The 24,913-nt window shown below is 35.4% G+C and overlaps 1 protein-coding gene across 1 annotated transcript in view; it reads right to left on the bottom strand.

Annotated features, from left to right (window-relative positions):
* Positions 1–219: 219 nt before the first annotated feature.
* Positions 220–24,913, bottom strand: part of LOC122808056 (sialoadhesin-like) — a 60,093-nt gene continuing 35,399 nt past the window's right edge. Inside the window, exon 3 of the mRNA XM_044079039.1 lies at positions 220–1,363. Within this exon, the coding sequence (XP_043934974.1) occupies positions 954–1,363 (410 nt within the window). The 3' untranslated portion in view covers positions 220–953. The remainder of the gene's footprint in view (positions 1,364–24,913) is intronic.

Here is a 24,913-nt window from a genome sequence, read left to right on the forward strand (position 1 = left end):
GTCTATGACAGTACCCCAAACAAATTTTAATGAAGAAAATTCAAGTAAGGGAAAAGCAATTGCCATGCTGTCCTACAATCTGCTTTCACAACCAGCAACCTTACACAAAAATGGTATCCACATGATACCTCCCAACTGTCCAGAATTTTACAGAATGTCCAGATGTTTGCATTACATTTTTGGGCTGCTCCTTGTAAAATGTGTGATTTTCTGAAAAATCACTGGTGATTGAAGTCAATACATAATGACATACATTTCAGTTTCGTACTTCATATCCTTCATAAAATGCATGCGAACACAAATCCCATGATTCTACCTACTTTCTACATTTATAAGAACAATATGGTAAATCCCTCCCTATTTTTGGCCCTTTGCCCCCTCATTACTTTAGTCTTTGTCCAGATTTCTTGCACTAAAAGGTTGGGAGGTACAATCCACATTCATATTACAGGTTTCATGGCCAGAAACACTGTTGTGGTTGCAAAACCTTGCTTACGCATGCTGCACATCATTAATATGCATAGTGCGATGCCATGCAATGAACAATTTTGCATCCATGAAAAAACACTCTGTGCAGGGCCTGAGCAGAACCTACACATAGTGTATTGAATTCAGGGGATAGTTTTTATACATAGTAAGGCTTGGAGTGAATATATTTCACAAATGTTATTATTATTATGATTACTATGAATAAACAAAGACAATTTGGTTTCTTGTACATTTAATTATTTTGGCTTATACACCAATAAAAAAGTTGGGTAGATTTTGTGTAAATTGAATTTTATATATAAATTTAGAGATTATGTAAGAGGTTGTCATGTAGTAGGCTGTGGAACTTTGAAACCTGATATTTTCAAATTATTTATAAACTCTCAAATAATTCAAGAGAAAATTTTGTCCATTTCCAGCCTTCACATTCTTTTGAATAATTAATATAAATTTAAAATGATATTTTATGACAATTGTTTAAAACTTGAATGTGATAAATTCTTACCACTGACAGATACATATGCAGCCTGTGTAATAAATGAAAAAGCATCCAATTGTGCAATTTCAACCCGGAGATGATAATAGCCTTCATCTGTCTTCTGGAGATTTGTAATCTTCAAGGAACAATCCTTCTTTCTTGAATCTCCAACCAAAATATATTTGTCAGCCAGTGCATTCAAATTCTTCTTCTTATGGTAAATTTCAGTATATTGTGAATTTCCATTGTATTTATACCAGATTATAGTAATGTCATTGGACTGCTTCTCCACACCAGGGTAGTTAAATGTGCAAGGAATCACAACGCATGAATCTTGAATTCCAATTACTTTTTGTGGCAGGTCTACTTCCCAAGTTTTACTGTCTTGGATCAAAACTATAGAGAAAAAGAAGGAAACATAATGGTAATATAATGAAAAAATATGTTTTTAGCACATGACATTTTTCATCACCTTTTACCAAATGAATTAATATGAAGTCGTTAGTAAGGAAAATAATCCATTGCAGGCCTATTAGTTTTCATTTTAGCTCACTCATTGAAGAACTGTGTTCCTCAATCTGGAGATGGTTGCATCTCCATACATGTACCAGTGAAATAAGTCCTTGGCAAGCAAACTACATTCCAGATGATAAAGTTTCCTGGACACAAAGAATCTCATAGTGATTTAGTAATAGGTTCATAGGTATGACCTAGGCCAGCTGCCCTTGTAGGCCATTTTAATCTTAGCCAATTTCCCTATTTGAACTTGAATTAACATATTCCATTTGGTTAGAGTTCTGGCCTTACCTATACCAAGGTTAATAGTTAGCCCAATCAAGATTTTGTTTGACTGACAGAGGGAGTACCCCAATCAATATTGTATTTAACCGACAGAGGGAGTACCCTTTATGTCTGTTTTAACTAGATGAAAACGCTGAGTTAATGAAAGGTTTTTATGTGCTTTAAATATTGGAAGCTGCTTGCGTGAATTAAACTTGGATTTTTGCATCAAACAACAATTGACTACTGCATTTTCATGTCAAGGGTACTAGTTTGGAGTTTACAGTTCTATTTTGTACCTTTGCTGGCTTTTACTTGAGTTATATACTATCCCTAATGAGAAAACTGGGATCATACCATAGATAATTTGAGGGGACCTATGCATGGGATACAACATTTAGGAGCTGCCGCTATCCATTAGTAATACAAGGGCAGTCCTGAGGTAAATTTTCTGCTACCCATCCATAGATTGAAGCTGGTCTCAAATATGCATAGGGATAAACTTTGTTGTATGTGGCTGTGGAGTCCATTTCAAAGCAGAACTATCCTCTGTGAGATATGCCTATCCCTCCAAAATATTCAGTTGATGTTGCAGAAGAGGTTTAGATCCCTAGACTGAGTATCCCTGATGCCATTGACTTTCTGATATGCAGTAAATCAGTCAGTACCTTACAGTAACACAGGAATTATATTTTGCAATTTTAAGCAGATGTGTTTCCTAGAGTTGAACTGACTGGTGCAGATCTTAAGACATTTTTTATACTGGAAGAATGCCTTTTTCAAAAAAGCGGGTAACTGGGAAGTGCGTGTCGAAAAGCATGAATTATATCAGCAAGAGTTGCTAGATGTCACCAGCCCCTTGAGTATTAATAGAATATCTATTGGTAGTTTTTCATTAATTAAAAAGACACAGCTCTAATTATACCATTTAACATGCTTATTCATTTATATTATGTTAATAGTGAGTTAATAATGTTCATGATTGTGTTTAATGTATTTTTTTCAGAGTGAAGTACAATTGGTTATGAATAACATATTTCTGTTTCAAAGTAGTTTTATTTTTGAGCATTATGACTTAATACCCACTAAGTAGCAGTGTATGGTTTTTAATATTTAAGTAATCAAGATGAGAGAGTCTTTTAATCTTATGAAGTTCATGTTTGGAATGAAGTGAACAAAAGCACCAATTGAAATTATATTGGGTATTACTTCTGGGGACTCCAAGTGTGTTTTTTTAGTTTGTACTTCAATTTTGTGGATGAATTTTCTTGGTTATTACTTTTTTAAAGAAATTGATGAGGTTAATGAGTCATGACCTTCCTTTGATATTGCCAAATTAAGAATACTCCAGGGCTAAGACATTTTCAATAACCAGATTCAACTGCACAGCAGAAATCTTGTATGTGGAACCAAAAGAAGTGTGACCCATGGAAAAAATAAAAATAATATTTTATTAGAAATACATACAAAAAGGTAAGCACTTTCATCCTACAGCACTATAAAGGACTTCCTCAAAACTAAACCATTAAGTTTTTAATCTGTGGGATTGCTTGTATTATGGAAAGTATGTACGTTTTAATACTGTGTTAAAGAGGTTAGTGCAGCTTTAAATTGATTACTTTCAGTCAAGCAAACAGGATATAAAAGTTAACCATGAACACAATGGTTTAGTTATATTGTTATAGGACAAAAGCTCTTAACATTTTTTTGTATCTTAATAAAATATTTTTATTTTTTCTGAAATTCACACTTCTTTTGGTTCTAAGCAGAATATTTATGTTGTAAAATTGCAAATGGTTACTTGTTTTGGTTCTATACAACTGCCACACTTGCTGCTTTGGTTCGTGGTTTATTGGGCTTTAGGATTTTTTTTTTTTTTTTTGCTTGTTCAGGCTACAGCAAACATTTCACCCGCCATTGTTCCTGAAGGTCATATGGATGCGATGGATAAACTGGTTGAGGACATGGATAGTTTAAAATGAAAATTGTCTAATTTAATTGAACTTCTTACTCAGTCCCAACCGGGTATGTAACCACCCAATTCTACAGTGACTCAGGAAGTACAAATTTCTTTTAAGAACACTACTAACCATGACAATTTGCATTCTGATGAAAATGGTCACTCAGACAAACAAGGAAAAGTTAGCTATTAGTCCAATGATTTCCTGTGGCTACTGAAAACTACTATATATGTTTTTTTATTTGTCCCAAATTAGGTGTTTAATGTGGTGGTTTGAACAGCAGAGTTTAAATTATTCACTATGAAAATGTATTTGCCTTTATATTGCAAAGACCATGGTATTGTTTTCAAATATGATAAAAACATTGTTTCAGAAAAAAAAAATCACTTTTAACCATTTTATGAATCCAGTGGTTCAAGCCTTTGAAACAGCATGTATTAGTGAATTATACAAAATAAAAACAATAGCAGGCACAAATACCACAGCTCAAATAAGGAGGAATGAAGTTTATAGAAGAGTTTGATGGGTGACAAAACCCTCAGGATTATGAAACCAGAGAAAGGTGGGGGCATTGCCATATTTGATTCTGTTGATTACACTAGTATTATCTTTAGTATTCTAAGGAACAAAAGTACGTATATGGAAGTTTTCTAAAATTAAATTAATACTTGTTATTGGAAAATTAACCTACTACTTGATGATTAGTTATTCCAGGGAGTGATTGATATAACCATGTTTAATTATTTGAGGAATCTGCACTCAGTTATTGTGTTATTTTTGAAATATTAAAAATTTATAAAAAAATCCATAATCCACAATTTAGGGCCTATTATACCTGCCCAAAGATCCAAGACTTATCTTTTAGCAGTATTGTAGACATATTACTTAAACCAGTGTTCTCAATAGTGAAGCATATGTTGAAGGATGCTTAGGATTTCTTGGGCAGGCTTAAACAGGAGTTTTTTCAGGATAATACTTGGCTTGTAACTATTGATGTAGTTGACCTTTTTACCTGTATCCCCTAAAAGGAAGGTTTACATCTATTCCAAAAGCACTTGTTGACTTTGAAGTTTTAAAAAACAATGAAGTCAGAATAACTATGCACCCATATTTGCAAACCTGGTCATGTATCCATGAGAGAAAAATATGTTTTTAAGTCTGAATTTTACAAATTTTGTGATTTATACTTAATATATATGGATATCTTTATTTTGTGGAATGGCTCACATGAAACTCTTGATGCTTTTGTTGACTACATACAAAGCACCACTAACTTTTTAAAGTTCACTTACCATGTTAATAAAGATAGTATTAATTACATGGATACAAGGATTTTTAAGGTAGCTGATCGATTTTCCTCAAACATTTATAAAAAAATGACATATGACACTTCCACAGCTTTTATTTATACAAGATGAAAAAAGACCCATTGAAAGGACAATTCATCCGATTAAAAAGGAAGGTTTTGGATAATAACGTTTTCTTCTTGGAGATTAAAAAATTAACATTTATGTTCTTGGAGGTGGGGGGGGTATCCCAAGATATTAATTTTTGAGGTTAGTAAAGAGATTCAGGATAGGAGAACAACTAGCTCTCCTCTTTTGATGGGGGTTGGTTTACAACATGGGGCTGATAAGAGTTAACACATTATACCCCACAGTTAGAACAAGCAAAATGTTTAAGACAGCTCTAGTAATATAGTAGAATTTTGGTAATAATAGACATCATTATGAAAAACTAAAATATTTTTCGGCCTAGTGATTTCATCTCTGCCTTAATAAAAGAAAAACTTATTTTGTTTGCAAGTCTGCTCACAATGTTATGAATATGCTGTGAATGAATACAGTAGGAAAAGAATGTAAGACAGGCAATAGGAAAGGAACATAGAAGTGTGGATGCTATGCATAATGTCGTTATATTTTTACTGGTGAGGAATTTTCTCTGAAAATAGATGTCAGATGAATACAGTAGGAAAATAATGTAAGACAGTCAATAGGAAAGGAACATAGAAGTGTGGATGCTATGCATAATGTCCTTATATTTTTACTGGTGAGGAATTTTCTCTGAAAATAGATGGCAGATTGGTTATTATATCAAAGTATAGCAACTGCTACAACAAGTGTCTTATGTACTTAGCTGTATGCTTCACTTGTGAATTTTTTTATGTGGAGAAACTGTAAGAGATTATGTAAGAGAATATACAAACACTGCTATGACATTTGAAATCCGAATATCAAGAATGCTTTGTCCAAACACTCAGTTGAATGCAAAAGTTTTGTAAAGTTCTTATTTTGCATTTTAGAAATTGTCATCCCTATCCCCAGGGGCTGAGTCTGGAAAAACAAGACTGAGTATGAAGGACTACTGTGACAATTCAGACTTAATAACCCAAATTACCCAAGTTTAAGTGAACACAATTGATAGCCTCAATATTAAATAAGCAGACTGCTAAATTGCAATGATCTTACTGAGTTGCATCTTGTTTTCATCCACATACATTCCTTTTATATCTGTATAAATATATACATTTTTATACTTCATATTATATGTTTACACTTCATCACCATGGTTAAAATGCATTTTTGGTTAAGATTTCAACAGTAGTACTACTACAGATATTAAACATTTTTAATGCATTGCTTATTTAATAATGTTACTCTTTAATTCATTAATAATGCAGATTGTAATAACCAGATAAAAGTTTTTAATTTGCAGGGTTGCTTGTATTATGGAAAGGATGCAAGTTTTAATATTGAGTTTAAAAGCTTACTTTATCCTTACGGTAGTTAATTTCAATCAATCAAACAGGTTATATAAGACAGCCATGAATATAATGGTTTCATTCTGATGAAATCCTTTGTATTGTTATAGGGTGAACATGCTTAACTTTTTGTGTGTATTCTTAATAAAATATTGTTTATTTTCCTTCTGTGTATCACACTTCTTTTCATTCCTTTTAGAAGATTTCTCTTGTGCAGTTGCATCTGGTTACTTGTTTTTGGTTCTGCACAACTGCCATACTGGCTGTTTAGATTTTTAATGTACAGATTAATGAGGTCTGAGATAATATGCTCAATAGCTTTATATATGAGGCTAGTTAGTCTAATGTGTCTATATTTACCAGGGTCCATAGCTGGGCCATGTGTAATAGAACATAACCAGGGGAGAGGTTTAAATTAAAGAGATTAAGCAGGGTTCAGAAAGGTCATACTTTTACTTACATACTTTATACATTTATTTCTGCTAAGAAAGCAGATTCAGCATAAATGCTGAAAGATTTAAGACTGTTGGGCAAAAGCCTTACTTTAAAAACTATGTTTCCGGTTCAAACGAGTGACATTGTTACCATTTATAAAAGACCTAGTACTTTCATTCCTGTGTTCCCACCAGGGATACAAACTTTCATAAATGTTTGTGAGACTGGCTTTAGGGAATTGGATATGCAGACAACTAAAAACAGGTTTTACAGTTTGTCTAATGATGAATATAGAGCTTTGCAGCAACTATAGAATATGTGTTCTGTAGAGGTTAAACAAGCTGACAAGGGTGGGGGCATTGTATTACTGGACAGAGACCGTTATATTTCTCAAATGAGAAATTTGTTATTGAATACACATGTATATCAATGTATTAAAAGGACGATGGTCAATGGGATTATAGACAGGGTGTCTTTTTTAATTTTTGATCTTTTAATTACTAATTTGATTGATGAATCATTATTTAAATATTTTACTACTGAGAACCCTGTTATACCAAAAATACATGTTCTACCAAAAATGCATAAAAATGCTGTTATCCCACCCATGAGACCTATTGTATCTGGAACTGGCTGGTGCACTGAGCCATTGTCCATTTTTGTAGAAGGAACTTTACATGTTTTTTTTAGATGAATGCTACACTATTCTTAGAGACACTAAGATGTTTTTAGAACGATCTAGAATAATGACTCTGGGACAGGGAGATAACTTCATTTTGTTACCATGGACATAGAATCGTTGTTTACTTGTACACCTAATTTATGAGGAACAGACAAAGTTGGAGAATTTTTAACAGTGAATAGATGTGACAATAAGAAAATTCAATTAATATCTAGTCTTTTGGAGATTATTTTAGAAAATAATGTCTGTGTATCTGAAAATGAATTTTATTTGCAAAAGGTTGGTGTAGCTATGGGCACTGCATGTGCAAATAGCTACGCCAACTTGGCAATGGTGTGCTGGGAACAACTTTCTGTATTTACTGATAGTAGCCCCTTTTTTGCACAAGTGTTGTGGTATGTCCATTTTGTTGATGATGTTTTTATGTTATGGAACGGAAATGACAATGAACTTAAGAATTTCATAGATTATTTGCATAGTACTACTGAGTTTTTAAGATTTACTTTTAATAGCCCAGATTTAGAAATTGACTTTCTTGATGTTAAAGTCAGAAAATCTGATTGTAATGAAGTTATTAGTAGCATTTACCAAAAACCTACTAGGAAGAATGCATTATTACACAAAACAAGTATGCATCTTAGGCATATTCCTAGAAATACACTGAAAGGACAGTTATTTAGAGTTCTGCGTCTACATAATAAGGATGATGATGCTAAAGCAGCCCTTGCAAATTTGAAGTTAGAGTTTTTAGATAGGGGCTATGCAACAGGCAAGATAGACAAAACCATCACTGAAGCATGGAAATTAAGAAATAGCAGATGCAGACCCTATTATACAACTATGACAGATAGAGACGACAGAAATACTCATACTTCAGACACCAATCATTTTCAAGCAGTTTTCCAATACTCCAGCAATGTTAATGAAAATACAAAGGTTATAAAGAGAAATTGGCATTTACTTCAAGAAGTACCAGAGTTGACTAATATAATCAGTGAAACTCCATTATTTTCTTTCAGGAATAACAAGTCGTTAAAACAACATTTATGTTATAGAACAGAACCTAATAGATTTGATTTTTCTACACGTGTTGGTACTTTTCTATGCAGACGTTGTACTGCATGTAAATATATTCATAGCAACAAGACATTTATTCATCCTATACGTAAATTTACTATAACCAGTTATAGCTATGCTGATTGTAGGACTGCTAATGTTGTGTTTTTTTGTTTCTGTCAAAAGTGTTTTGCATATTATGTAGGAAAAACTAATAGGGTCTTGAAAGACAGGATCCTTGAGCATGTTAGAGACATAAATAATTGTAAAGAGACAAGTGCACTGGCAAATCATGTTAGAAAAACTGATTTGTCTCATACTTTTGAGTTTTTTGTTATTCAACATGTCCTCTCAAATATATGGGGAGGTGATTTAGAAAATACTACAGAAAGCATAGAACAAAAATGGATTCTTAAGTTGAATGCTGAGAAATATCCTGGCTTGAATGGAAATAGTTCCTTAAAACCTTTTTTAAAAGCCAGACCATTGAAGCACTAGAATTATTATATTATTATATTTCTTTAACTATTTTAACTAAGTCTTTTATATATATTTATAGTAATGTTTTAACCATTTATTAGTATATTAATGCATATTTATTTATGTTTTTATGCATATTTACATTTACATATATTTAATGTTACACATTTATAAGCATTGGAATGTGACTATTGGATTGTCAGTTGACTTTATTGCATCTTCTATATCAGCTTTATTATGTTAAACTGCTGTGTCTGATGAAGCAACTAGTGTAGTTGTGAAAGCGCTGACCATTGTTATTTTTTCTATTTTTGGTTTGAATAAACGTATGTTTGTGTGCTAACTTGGTGCATTTTATTTTATTTTTAGGTCATACTTTTCACTGAAACTCTGGCAACATTGTGTGTTATCAGGACCCATGGATGAAGTATTATTAGTTTTTGAGAGGTCTAAGAGAACTCGTTCCATAGTAATTAACAGAGGATGATTGAGATTGTGAAACCAGTGGAAGAGCTATAACTTTGGAGAGAGTAAAACCTGCACTATATTTGTTAGTTAGGGCATTAGCTATTTTCTTTGGGTCTGAGACTGTAGTATTATTGGACTCGCTGCAAAATATTGTTGGGTGTTAGTTCTTAACTTTATGGCATAGTTAAAGAAAGATTTCCAGTTATGTTTGGTATTTGTGGCTATTTTATGTTCATACACAACTTTGAGATTTCAATTGGCTCCCTAAAGCTCTTTTTTAGTTTGCTTAAGGGTGCTCTTAAAGTACGTAGAAGGAGACATTTTTATGTATTAAGCAGTTTCTTTCTCTTGTCGTACCATTTATTTATATATACGGTATTCTACTACAGGGGCTTGTTTTTAAATGTGTCATTAACTTTGGTGATTTACTGCAGTTTAAGTGGGCATAGCACTCAGATACATATATAGCAGCTTTAGCAAGTGATTATTTCAGAAGAAAATTAAACAGAATTTTTTTAAGTCATTAAATAAGTGAAGAAAGTTTGTTTTTAAGAAGTCTGTTAACACAAACCTATTTACAGGGAAGTACCACCAGTTTTAAAGAAAAAGGTCAATAAATTATGGTCTCATTTAACAAGGCATGATGTTACATATGAGGATGTGCAAGAAATCGTCATATTTGTGTGGACTAGATGAAGGATACTGGGGCTCATGGTAGGATGGTTAATTGTCTATGAAAGAAAGTTAGCATTTAAAAGTAATACCTTACTAGGGTTCCACTCTGTGTTGCATTTATCTAAGACCGTCATTTTCTCTTCTAATACATGTCCAACTCATTTATATTAACATTCCCTTCCAACTGATCAGTATCTACCAAACATGGAAATATTTTTTCTAGAGCTATTTTTCTCAAGAAATATTCTCTTCTATAACTTTATTACCTTTATAGAACTAAACCTTGTGCTACATTACTTAAAAATTGTGATGTATCGTATTTCGTATACATCTAATTTTTTCCTCATCTTTTTCCTAACAGAATAATAGTACTTAGTCATCTATTATTGACTTTTATTATGTATTTCTGTTCTTATTTCCCTTAATGATTCATCAGTAGTGCATGACGGTTCTTCAGTTACCACAGTTTATGCAGTCTTTCTTATTTTGTATCTCTTCTGTCACAATCCTGTTCCCATGAATCTTAAAATGTCTTTAAGAGGATTTAGAGCTCAGTTGAAGTGACTTTCAGTAGATTCATTCATATTGTTTATTTCTGTGTAAAAATGCTTTAAATTCCTGAAGCTTAATATGGTGTTGACTCAATTTATCATCAGGTCTTGTAATTCTTTTTGTGTATTTGTAAAAACTGTACATGAAATAAAAAAATCTATGTTCCAACAAATGTGTTTGGCATAATAATTTGTGACACCATTATTTATTAAATATAATTGTTCATAAAATTGAAAACACAGCAAAATATCAAAATAAAATGTGATAGAAAATTAAAACAGGTATATTATTGCATGTATATTATCATACAGCTACAGAATACTATAGCAAAATAATAATATCTGCTTACTGAAACAAATTAAATAAAATAACTAGTTAAATCACAACCATCTAATAAAAACAACATTCTGGCAAAAATGTAAAACCTTTGCAGGGCAGTAATCTTACAGCCTAGCAAACCAATTTCAGTAGTCTAGTTCTAATTGTCAAATCAATGATTAAATATGTTGGTCTGCAGAAAGATCTGAAGCAAAAACTCACATATATATATATATATATATATATATATGTGTGTGTGTATATATATATATATATATATATATATATATATATATATATATGTATATATATATATATATATATATATATGTGGATATGTATATATATGGATATGTGTATATATATATATATATATATATATATATATATATATATACATATATATATATATATATATATATATATATATATATATGGATATGTATATATATATATATATATGGATATATATATATATATATATATATATATATATATATATATATATATATATATATCCATATATTTATATCCATATATATATATATATATATATATAGATATATCCATATCCATATATATATATATATATATATATATATATATATATATATATATATATATATATATATATATATATATATATATATATATATATATATATATATATATATCCATATATAAATATCCATATATATATATATATATATATATATATATATATATATATATATATCCATATATATAGGAATGCATGGATCATGCGATCCCAAATAAAACCAAGACCCAATCCTCCAAAGGCAGACGTCCTGTCTGGTGGACCCCAGCCATAAATAAACTATACAATAGAAGGAGGAAGCTACTAAATGATAGAGCAAAATCCCAAAAAGGGAAGGCATCACTGATCAGTATTAGCAAAAAACTACGGGCACACATAAAATTGTCTAAGGCCAGCTTCGAGAGAAAAATTGCACAGGACACTAAAGATAATCACAAGGCTTTCTTTAGTTATGTTAGAAACCTGGGTAGTAATTCCCAGATATGCTCAGAATTAGTCCAAAATGACAAAAAATACACCAAGCCCACAGACATTGCCAACATCCTAGCTGACAGGTTCAGCGCAAACTTCTCACCCCCCTCCCCACCAAAAGGGCAAATATCTATCCCAGCAGAGTGCTGCCCCCCTGACATCTCAGATGCTCAGGTAAGAGCCACCCTCTCCAAAGCAAAAAACACAGCATCAATGGGACCAGATGGTGTCCCAGGCTGCGTCCTACATGAACTCCAAGAACAGCTAAACCCAAACATAAAACTACTGTTCAATCTCAGCCTTACTACAGGATATGTGCCCAAAGAGTGGCGTACAGCAACAGTGGTCCCTCTCCATAAAGGTGGTGCCTCAACGGATCCTGGAAACTATTGCCCCATAAGCCTGACTAGCTTGGTCTGCAAAGCTATGGAAAGGATCATCATGGACCTCATAAATAAAGATATTGGGGACCTACAAACACTGGATCCTACCCAGTTCGGCTTTGTTAAGGGCAGATCCTGCCTCTTAAACCTGGTTGATTTCTTTGAAACAGTCACCAAGGCCATTGACGAGGGGAAGGTGGTCCACACAGTCTACCTGGACCTCACAAAAGCCTTCGATACAATACCCCATTCGGGCATTATAGATAAGCTCACCAGTTTAAATATAAACCCCTATGTCACTAGATGGATTGCAAATTGGCTCAAGGACAGAACCCACATGGTTAGAATTGCTGGAGCCATGTCAGACTCCAAACCAGTTACAAGTGGTGTCCCACAAGGCTCAGTCCTGGGACTTCTCTTGTTCGGTATATATTTCTCGGAGGTACAGGCCAACACGGAAGGACTGTGGCTCTCCAAGTTTGCAGATGACTGCAAACTGGGCACCGTAATTGACTCTCCAGCTGACACAAGCATCCTCCAAAAGGACCTCATAGAAACAGACAACTGGTGCCAGAGCCATGGCCTCAAGCTAAATGCCAAAAAGTGTATAGTCATCCCCTTTGGCAAAAACAAAGTGCCCACAAATTACCACATAGTTGGTAATCCATTAAGTACAGAAGAAGTAATTAGGGACCTGGGGACCCAAGTTGATAGCAATCTCTCATTTGACAACCACGTGGCCAAAGTGGTTAGAAAAACATTTTATATAGCCCACCTAATCATGAAGGGATTCACATCTAGATCAGGGGCGCTCATCGTGCCTCTTTACTCATCCCTCATCAGGCCCATAATTGAGTACAATGCCCCTTTTGGGATGTACCTTACCAGACACCTGCAGCAACTGGAAAGACCCCAAAAGTGCCTCACCAATAGGATCAAAGGGCTCAAACAGATGCCATATGCTGCCCGGTTAAAGAAACTCCAGCTCTACTCAGTGGCATACCGCCTGTTCAGAGGCGATCTGTGCCTGACGTATAAAGCCATGTCCAACCTGGAATTAATGGACATGCTGCACCTCAGAAAATCCAAATCCCATCGAGCTACGCGCTCGAGAGACTTGAACCTCAGCACTGAAATAAATAGGACATACTGGAGGGACAGATTCATAACCCAGAGGCTCCCTTCACTCTGGAATAAAATCCCATTCCAGGTTAGGCAGAGTCCCTCACTGACTCTCTTCAAGAGGAATCTTGATGAGTGGATGGGAGATCGTAGGTTTACCCCGGGTATCACTTCTGTGTCACTGTTAGACAGAGGCACAGTATACTAACCTCGAAAAAGGGCATAGCAAAATAAATTTAAAATGGGTGGTGAAAGCCAAACACATTCTGACTAGGCTTATAAATGCCCTAGGGCAGATAGCCTAGTATGAACCTATGAACCTATGAACCTATAAAACAAACTTTTATTCATTTTGCATGACATTTGCACATAATATTAGCATAGTTGCCATGTCATGTTCTTCAGGAGGCTTGAGAGACTAGAAGTTTATAATATTTGTATCTGCTCACAAATTCCAACCCATGCTTTTAATATATTCAGTCCATTTTCAAGACAGGTTCACTTATGTCAGCCTTCTCATTGTGTCCCTTTACTGTCGGTCTGAGTAACAGATTTGCTCAACCATCTTCAGTTTCATCCCATCCCTAATTAAGCTATTGCTGTGATCATGAGTGCAATGAGACTGGCAGTTCCTCTCTGGTTGGATTCTTAGTGTCTCATAGCAGTTAACATGGTACCATTACCTGGCATGGCCAAGTTGCAGCTGATGCAGGTGGTGCAGGTGGCACAGTCTGTGCAGAGTAGATGGCAGATTATGACCTTGATGGAAGGCCTAATGGAGCAGATATTAAATTAATTCATCTAGCTAGCCACTACCACTGTTCACCACCCGTGAAGGTTTTGGCCTATACCTCAAGCCAGCCTGAATCATCAGTTGGTGATAGATCACTGTAATGTCCTTTCAGGTTAGGGTATAAGATGGGATGCTGCTGATTCTTATAATCGACTGTATCCCCCACTATGTGTACCCATTTTGACTTAAGTTATACCCCACACCCTGTGCATTTTCCAACCCTAAGCCATCATTATTTCCCTGTTCACTCTTTGCTTCCATCCATTCTATGTCTCCCATCCTTGTGTGTTTATATTCACCTCTGTTTACCTGTGCTGTTCTGTGTGTATCTGTCTGCCACTGCATGCTGTCTTACCCCAAATTTTCCTGCATTGATTTCTTTTTCAGCCTTCCCACTCCCTTCTCTTTATATAAATTGGGCCATCTTTCAACAAAAACAATCTTTCCCTGCCCATCCCCCATCCTACTCATTCTTATATGTTGCCCTTCTGTGTGTTCATTTGCAATTGCTTTCATCTTATGTTATTATTTTATGGTTTTATGTACATCTGTCTCTTTATATGCATTGTACTAAATTAAAGGAAAATGCTGCAATCATGGAACAGACTGATACTGCTATTACTAGATGTCCTTGAATATATAAATGAATGCATTGTACATTTTGAAAAGCTTATGCTGACATGACTATGGATTGTTTCTAAAAAATGTGTTGGGCGCAACATATATAAGGTATCCCAATAACAGTGATACGGGACAAAGGCAAGTAAAAGAGGCGACACATGGCAAAGTCATGGATACCTTCTGCATATCCATAAAATGATTACAAAACAGAGGCTCTCTATTGCACTTCAGTGACTCATAAGTGTGAGTAATGAAATTATAAAAATAAAAGTCTAAACAATATAGGGCAGCAGTGAATGTCAAACATTGTTAATCTCCTTTAAAAATATGTTTTGCAGGGGGCAAGCCTTCCTGTACACCCAATGTTGTGGCAAGGCACCATGCCCAATGAATCTACGTGCACCAACTTCAAGATTGTCAGTGAGTATTCAAAGAAACCGCAGTGTTGGACAAAAGTACACACATTTAGTCATTCATTCTCACAATTTCTTACACTAATGAGTTTTAGAATAGCAAATGGTTACCCATGAAAAAGACTTTTATCCCTCAGCTATGAAAAGCACCTAATATCTCTTTGGTATTTAATAGGCTTTGCACTATTGCTTTTCATATACATTTTTAAAATTAATAGAAAAGCTAGCAAGATTAGACTGATTAGATTATATATTAACTCCTTACAGTGTGTGATTTTGTATTCTGCCTCCATAATTAGTAGTAACAGTTTGTTCATGTTAATATCCTAATAAATAATAATAATAATTTACAAATAAATCTTAATTACAGACCTCAATCACTTATATCAGAAACAAAGATTTTAAAACTGTTTGCATTAATGCATGGAGTCTTAATAATAAATGGACCAGTCTTGAAGGATGGCTGGTAACAGAAAATCTCAAAATAACTAAGGGACACATGTTTACTGACTAACTTAAAGTAAGTCGCAAGGTAAAACAATCCTCTACATACACCAAATGCACCAGCAAAAACCCAAGTAGAAATAATGGAAAATAAAACTAACTTAAAGAAGGCAGGATAGATCAAGAACAGTCTACAGACCTTCATCTTTAGAAGTTGTTTTTTCAAATTACCACCCCACCAAAAAACAAGAAAATGAAAAAAAATGCAGTGTCTATATGCCACTTTCTTCTTTAAAGCAAATCGCACTCAAGTGAATGTTATGTGTAAAAGGCTTTTAAAAACAGCTGCTTCTGCCACAATCAAAGATGGAAAAAGCAGTGAAAAATAGGAATAACAACATTAATGTAATAATACCAAATACATTCCCTGTAGCTTTCTCTATGACATTAACACCAGGGTATCCAATGTTAGTAAAGCATGCTTTCACTAACTGCAAAAACAACTGTGACTTTACAAAATGGTGCTTTTCATTACCTACAGAGTGCTGCCAAACAGAGAAGGGCAATGTATCATTTGAGCAAGCAGTAACTAATGAATTAATGAGCTTACATCAGCATTTATTCCTGATATGGAATGGATATGGCAAACAGTACCAGAAAATGCATAGAACCACCATCAGTAAATACTAAGCAGAAAAGGGAATCAAGAATGTCACAATAAGATCTCATTGTATTATTAGATGACCTGCATGCTTCAAGCTAGATGTCCTTAAGACTAAAGGAAGAAGGCCTACATATGTAGAAAAATGTGATATGAGTATAAATAGGGAAGGTAGGGAGATGCAAACATGAGCTACTGGATATCTGATTAAGCCTGTGAAAATGAATGCAGGTTAAATAAGGTGTGCAAGAAATCTGCTCATCACAGAAATATTTTGTGGTCTCCCTCTGTTGTCAGAATCAATCATGTTATAGTTGGGAGCACTTGTGATCTAACAGCTCCATTTATACTAATGGGAAGCAGGGCAGGTGCCTGAACAAGAACTGGAACAAACAGATTCCATAACTCATAAATAACACTTACAAAATAATGAATGCAGCAGCCAGCTCCTATCCACAACTTGGACTATGCCAATCTTCGCCCTGGCGTAGTACGTACATGCCTGCATGTTCCAACTGGTAAAATATTTGCTGAGGTGAAATTTTGTTATTTATAACAAAACTCATACACTGGATCAATCAATCCACTTACTGGTAACTGATAAGCTAAGAAACAGACAATGAGAGAGGCAACCCTCCACCAGTCCATGCAAAGTGTGTTTTGGGGCTCAGTTCTTACCCAACAGTCTGCTTTCTCCTGGACTACTTGATAAACTAGTCCAACAATTTCCAGAAGGTCACAACTGAGCATGATTAATTTTTCAGACAGATATAACTATTCAGCTGAAACATTTGCCCAGGTCCATCCCCATTTTCTAAAGCTATAATGCTCTCAACTTTTCTGGTCTCTTGTCAGAAAGATTTCATATTCTCTAGTCGCAGACTATATATTTCCCCTCCACTCCACACACCATTCTTTTTCCTCTTTCTGGACTCTTTCTAGCAGCTTGATATCCCTCTCACTGCACGGACCCCAAAACTGCACAAAGTACACAAAGTATGACTTGGCCGTGGTCAACAGCATTAGCTTTTTCACTTCTGGAGTCTATCCCCCTTGAGGATACACGCCAGCATTCTGTTTTTCTGCTATCACTGCCCACTCAGTTTGCTCCTGCTGGTTCATTCCAGGTATGATCAATACATCCAGAATCTTGACCAGCTCTGTTCCTGTTACACTCTTCAGCACATCACAGTCTTGCATTACTCAAGGTTTCTTGTGTGTCTTAAGAACTATATTTTGAATTTGTATACTTTGAACCTCAATTATATCCTTTCTGTTGACTTAGTCAGTCTTTCCAAATTCTTCATTAAGCTCATGCCCCCATTGTCCACTGTAGCTCCTATCTTTGTTCCATCAGTAGAGTATTCAATCCTGTTCTGTTTTTGTTCAAATATTTGTGAAACAATATATAAAAAAGTACTGGACTCATAACCAGTCTCTTTGATGTCCCATTAGTCTCTTCCATTACTCACATGACTGGCCATTTCACAACAACTATGTGTTCTTTCTTTCAGTCACATAACAACTGATATCCTCTTTCAGTCTTATTCTCAGGTTCTGCAGTTCTTTTCCCCAGTAGCACTTCTGTCGGTGTGAATAAAAGGCTTTGATATATTATAAGGTGGACCATCTTTAGTTCTTGTCTTTTAGACAGTCTTCAAACTAGATGTGCCATAGGTGATAGCTCCTCTGGCCAAGAATGGACTGTTTACATTATAATGAAAAGCCCTTCTATCATGTTCTTTTCCACAACTTTCCCACCCACTGTATTAGGCTAACTGGCCTGTAGTTTCCCATATTTTACTTGCTCCCCTCTACAAAGTGGTACTGTTCTTAGCATATTCCAGTCTTCAGGAACGTTTGCATTGGTAGTGATCTGTTGAGCAGCTCTTTTAGAGCATCTGCTAATATGACGTCCATGTTCAGGAGAGCTCCAGCAGGGAGCCCATTTGGTTCATATACCTTACTGCCCTTAAGGCAGCTATTTTCCTTCTCCTTGCTGCCCATGTTGGTATATGTTCTCTGGTGTCTTCATTCTGTTCCACTTCCTTCCTAGTATGGCAGCGATTCTTCCCTTTGCATTATGAAGACTGATGAAAAGTTTGCTTTTCTCTGTGTTCCATGATGCCTTTGCATGTTTTCCCAGGTCCACCTCTCCTTTCTTCTTTTCTGGCATATACCTTTTCATTTCCTGACCCATTTTTTCCACCCACTTTTGATTTAATCCATTGCTTCCTTCACCTCCGTTTTACCTTTTGACTGTTTCTATATACTAATTTACCTCCATGTCATCATATCTGTCTTTCAACTTATATATATATATATATATATATATATATATATATATATATATATATATATATATTATCACAAGTCTGCTATTCCTGTGTAACTACACTGTCTTGATCTTTTCCTTTTGCTGTTTTCCTACTTTTTGCTCCTGTTTGATTGCAGTGTTATTTATTTATTTATTTTATTTTACATTTGTTGACCAGGTTTGTGCAGCTGAGCTGATGGCCCTTTTCAGTGTAGGCCCAGGGGGAAAAGCTCACACAATTTCAGTGAAAATTGTCCATGAACACAGTATTATAAACAAAACATTAACATTTTCAAGTTGGTACAGTAAAGGCATAAAAATTAAATACAGAGTTTAAGTTGATCTTTAACTTAAGATATGTGCAGAAGCAGTAAGCAGAGTTTGTAAGTACAGTCAGTGTAGGTACAGTTAGTGAGGATCATACATGTAGTATAATAGTAGAATTTTTTTTTTAAGATTGAACAGCGGGTTATTACCTAGATAAGATGACTAAGAGAGGCTCATACATAAAGTATATAAGTAGAGATATTTTTAGGAGTGAGCAATGGGTTATTAGTTAGATAAGATAAAGTGTTATTTTACTTTTCTTAGAATTTGAGAAGCTGTCAGTTAAGGGTCAGAAAGCAAACATTGCATTCTTCTATGAAACCATAGGGAATAACTGTGCAACTTTTTCTGTATTGTAGGTGAAACTGAGAAATAACATTTTATTTAAAGGAAAGGAAAACAGAATACTACAACTAAAGACTGTTCTTTGAATATTTCTTATTTCCTCGCCTTACCAACCCTTTCCCTGTTGTGTTCATAAGCTTAGTGGATTTGAATTTCCCGACTCTTGTGTTAATCTTACCTTAAAAGATTTTCCCAATCTTATTTCAGTTGCTCATAATAGTGAGCACTTCAAGATCACATTGCAAAGGTACTCACTTTAAACTGATTAAACCTCAACTACCTTTCATTTCTTATCTTTCCAACTACAAGTGGAGACTGTAGTCCACATACCTTATATCAGTTTTCAAGCTTACTTTTAAAATCTCTCATTAGTACATGCAGCAAGTAAAGTTCTGCATGGAAGCTATAAAACACGTGATTTATTTAAAACCAAACCGTATTTATTACAAAAGACAAATTAGTTTTTTCTAGCAGTACACATTAACCTAAATGGTAATTTTAAATATCAAAAATCTTATTTTACATTACGTGTACACACATGTCATCAGCTAACCTTAAATATGTATATCACAGGCACTGTATCAACTATAGTGATCTATTAGAAAAAAAAAAAAAAACAGTAAGAAGTGTAAAAATTAAAAAAAAAAAAAACTATAAAAAACTTAACAACTGTTCTAGAGGAAAAATAACATTCCGTAAGAGCTTTTGTACACAGTATTTAAGTCAAAGATATTGTGGGAAAATAAAACACTTATTAAACATTCTTTTTTCTTCAAAGCACAATATAAAAATTGTCTCATACTCACAGAAAATGTAATACATTTTAACATGAAATTTAAGCATTTGTGAGAGGATTAAGTATCCGCAGAATTTGCACATAAAACTACCAGCTGACATGGTATTTGAACACACACAAACGCATGCACATATACCTCGACACACACACACACACACACACACACACACACACACACACACACACACACACACACACACACACACACACACATGCCTACTAACATATGCAAAGGTTGTAAACATTATATTTGCTAAAGTCTCAACTGTATCTCAAGAATGCCTACATCAATAAAATCAGACCATCAGAGATAACATGCTATGAATACTTCCCACTTACTACAGTAAATTTAACATGTAGAACCCCCATATCATGTCAGTGTAAAGAGTCCATAGCAACTGAATACCCAGGGTTAACATTGTAAAGTGCCCATCTCAAAAGCCCATAAGGCAGACATTTCAACCTGGCAAGCACAAAGCATCTTAGTACTTGGTAAATCTATTGTTTGCAAAATGTTGGGATTACACAGCATCCTAGCAAGTGTCAAAAAAGGCTACTTGTTGAAATGTTGGTATTTTAAATGACAACTGCAGATACACAGAAAAAAAAAAAACACCGAAACTGTAGAAGAGCGAATCTCTAACATCACTTGTCCTGGTCCCCTTCAATAAAAACAAATTACACCAAATAACATTTGACGACCTTTATTAAAATTCCATTAACATAACTTATTGACCAATATTTTAGTTTATTAATCACAGCATAAACATCTATATAACTGTTAACTAGGGCAGCGTGACCTCGCTCAGCCTGACCAAATAAGCAGAGTCCTTACCTCAGCTCACTTATTTACTTATCAAGCAGCATCTCATTGCTCACTTTCATTTCCAATTCTTTGATTTAAACATCCAACCAAATAAGCAGCATCCTTACCTCTACTCGCTTACTTTTACTTATCAAGCAGTGTTCAATCGCTCACTTCTATTTCCCAGCATATTGAACCTCCAACACCAGAGGAGGCACAGAAGAGGGGCAGGTTTGCCCCTCTTCTCCACTTACACAAACGCATAAAATAACCGCACGACCCCAGTGTTCCAAAAACAGGGCGGGAGGGCAGGTAGCAAGTTCACACCAAAATGTGATTCCTTACCTAGTTACAATTGCATAAATCCCATTAAGCACCTCGTTACACTTACCTCATTTCCTCCCAGTCAACCTACATTCCCATTTAACCCTTTCATCCCCCCAACTACCTACCCTCTTGAATCCCATTACTACTTCTCCTAACCCAAGTCTGAACATGTCCCTGAACAAAGTGGTTTGTTACCAAACCTCATTTGTCCTGGTCCACTTCAATAAAACATCACACCAAATGACATTTGAGGACCTTTATTAAAATTCCATAAACATAACTTACTGGCCAATATTTTAGTTTATCAAACACAGCATAAACATCCATGTAACTGTTAACTAGGGCAGCGTGACCTCGCTCAGCCTGACCAAATAAGCAGCATCCTTACCTCTGCTCACTTACTTTTACTTATCAAGCAGCGTCCATTCACTCACTTTCATTTCCAAACTCATTGAACCTCCAGAGGGAAAACTAAACTTACAACAAAACCTTCCAGAACAAACTTAACTGTACATTAACTGTTGAGGCAAAACATCATTCAGTGTACTCCCTCCTCCCTGAACCAAACTGGATCCTTGTCATCAACCTAAATAGCCCCATCATATAAATACCCAAAGCAAACAGTTGCCTAAAGAGTTGAAATTAAACCGATGATCCTTCTCCAATGCAAAAGTACTACCCATACTCTTGTATAACCCCTGTAAAACAAACATATCTTCACCTATTCTACTACCCCAGTCACTTTGTCAGGTCATTACCTGGCAAATGTACCACCAAAATACTATATATCCAAACACCATCTGAAGCACAGCAAGTCCAACTACACGCCATCCTACATAACCTCAGTGTCATTTTGCTGCCCAAAGGCTATAATAATGACCAAAATGAGATTTCATATTCTAAAGATCAATATACTAGTAATCCAACCACTATACACACTATCTGTAAAGCAAAGCGTCTAATGACCAGAATATCATTTGCTGACCAACATGCCATCCACTTTAATGACTCCAATACCTCTGCCAGTGTCCCCAGACTGTAACCCAATGAACATCCATTTCCCCTACAACAACCCTTACAACAAACTTATCTTGTCAATAGCAACAATCTGCTAGTCTTATCACTATCAAATTACCCCAACCCTTCAAACATACAAACCACTGTCCAAGATTTAGTAAAGTCACATAACATTGTCACCTGTGCAACTATACTTATCACAGCTAACTCCACCCTTGTCCCAAAGTATCACCCATTGCTATTTTTTTCTTTTTTCATCTGGTAAATTAAACAAACCATGGTGTACATCCACTAACAACCCCAAAAACACAATGCCCTGCTTAAACCTTCACACTCCTGTGTAAACGGAAACCTCTTCCTCACACATCCCCAATACACACACAAATACCTTGCAATGCTCTGTCAAACCTTTTCCTAGCCATAAAAGGGATCCAGATCACAAACATCCTTCAATTTGCCCACCCCCCTGATGCCAAATCCAATGAAGAGCAATGCTAAACTCTCAAGGTAACACCGACCACTGAGCTACCCATCTGCATAGCCTTTCCACAGGAAAACTCAAACCCAACTACCATGCCCACAAAATGTGACCCACTGTCACATTGTCACAACTTCACCCCACCTGTGGACAACTCCAAACTCCCCATAAACAATCCCCTGACCTGCTCTACACTGCCCCTGACATACATCAGCCTCACTTGCCTCCAAACTACTCTCAAACTGTACCGACTCTGAAATGCCTTAATGAGCACCTAATAAAGTAGGATTACCTGCGACCTCATTGTGCACCACTCCAGTGACCAGCACATCCACCCCAGCAGAATCCATCACCTTTCAAATCCACTTCCTTCAGGCTACCAACTGATAACCACTATGCGCTCACACATTTGCAAAAGAAAAGAAAGCTGTAAATCCTCTGCACACACAGACCAAAATTTCTTAATGACAACATTAGATGCTGCCAAGGGTCTACCTTTTTCATCAACCATACAGCAGTTATACTAACCCACTTCCCTTATGCTCAATAACCTGGCACCACCATATCCCCCAGCAAATCTTTTCACAGCCAGCTAAGGAAAACACAGTCACAAAAGATGGTCTTATGTCACAAGTGGCAATAACTGAACCCATGCGTTTACATGACACCAATTAACATGCAGAATGTAAAGTTACCTGCCAGTTAGAGTATGTTACTACTAAATATTGCGGATGTGAGACAATTTAAATATCAAATACCTGGGTCAGCTCAATCTTGGGATTTTTTCTGTAAACAAGCCCTACAAGAATGTCCTCACACAATCACTCCCAGATTAAAAGATTAACAAAACTGCACATTCTTCTGTTAGATAACATGACCTTGTAAGCTTCCCATATCCTGCTTTCTTCTACCACAGCTGTAACACCAACACATACACCACAATGAAACTTAGGATGCTTAAAACAAGGAGTTAAATACCTCCCTAGCATACCCGTACCTCCTCAAATTAACCTCATCTCAAGAAACTGTCCTCATCTACAGTCATAGAAGCTTATGTACCACAAAGTTCCACATCAAAAGTCCATCACACATTCCATGTTAGCATTCTAACTGATATCCATGATAAACATTTCATTAAAAGGCCTATGCTATAAATTATCACATTTTAACCAACCCATGCTTTTTAGTTAATGTTGTTAGTCAGTCATTAGAAAATGTTCCGCTGTTACCCACTTGCTCCACTGACAATGCACCTTATCTTGGAGATGAAAGGAAAGACAATAATCAGGGTAATGGGAAAATAAACCCTTCCACACTTCTGCCAATACATCAGAATATTGCAAAGAAATGACAAATGTAAATCCATTAAATGAGAGGAAGAAAACAATAAGCCACCAATCCCAGACCCTTCCCCCAAGTCTATTTATCTCACCTATACCCTCAAGGATCACAGTACAGATTCTGGCAGCCTCCCTGAATTTGCATTTAACCTATGCAGGGACGATATAAAAAGTGTTGTGCTTATCAATTCAGCTCCTTCATACATACAGAATCTTTGATCCCCCCAAATGACCCTCAAACAAAGATGGGAATCAAGCCCTTTACCTTGTGTATGTGAGGCAAACACATTATCACTATGCCCCCCCCTTAACATCTACATTAAGCTACCTGTTGGATCTGGAGACTCAAAATCAAGAACCCACCAAAATTTGAAGACTGGCCTACATTATGAGGTAAAATCTGTCCCTTCTGCCTCACCTGGGCAGAAAGAATGTCCACTTACTGCAAATAGCAATAAAAGTGCATGCCAGCCATACCTCTCAACCTCCTAGAGAAAAACAACTGGGAAAAGCCATAAATAAAAGTGAGAGAAAGGCCCGAAAATAAGAACTTTTTTTT

The sequence above is a fragment of the Protopterus annectens genome, chromosome 8.part0 (assembly GCF_019279795.1).
Source record: "Protopterus annectens isolate FY-2018-M chromosome 8.part0, PAN1.0, whole genome shotgun sequence".
NCBI lineage: Eukaryota > Metazoa > Chordata > Ceratodontiformes > Protopteridae > Protopterus > Protopterus annectens.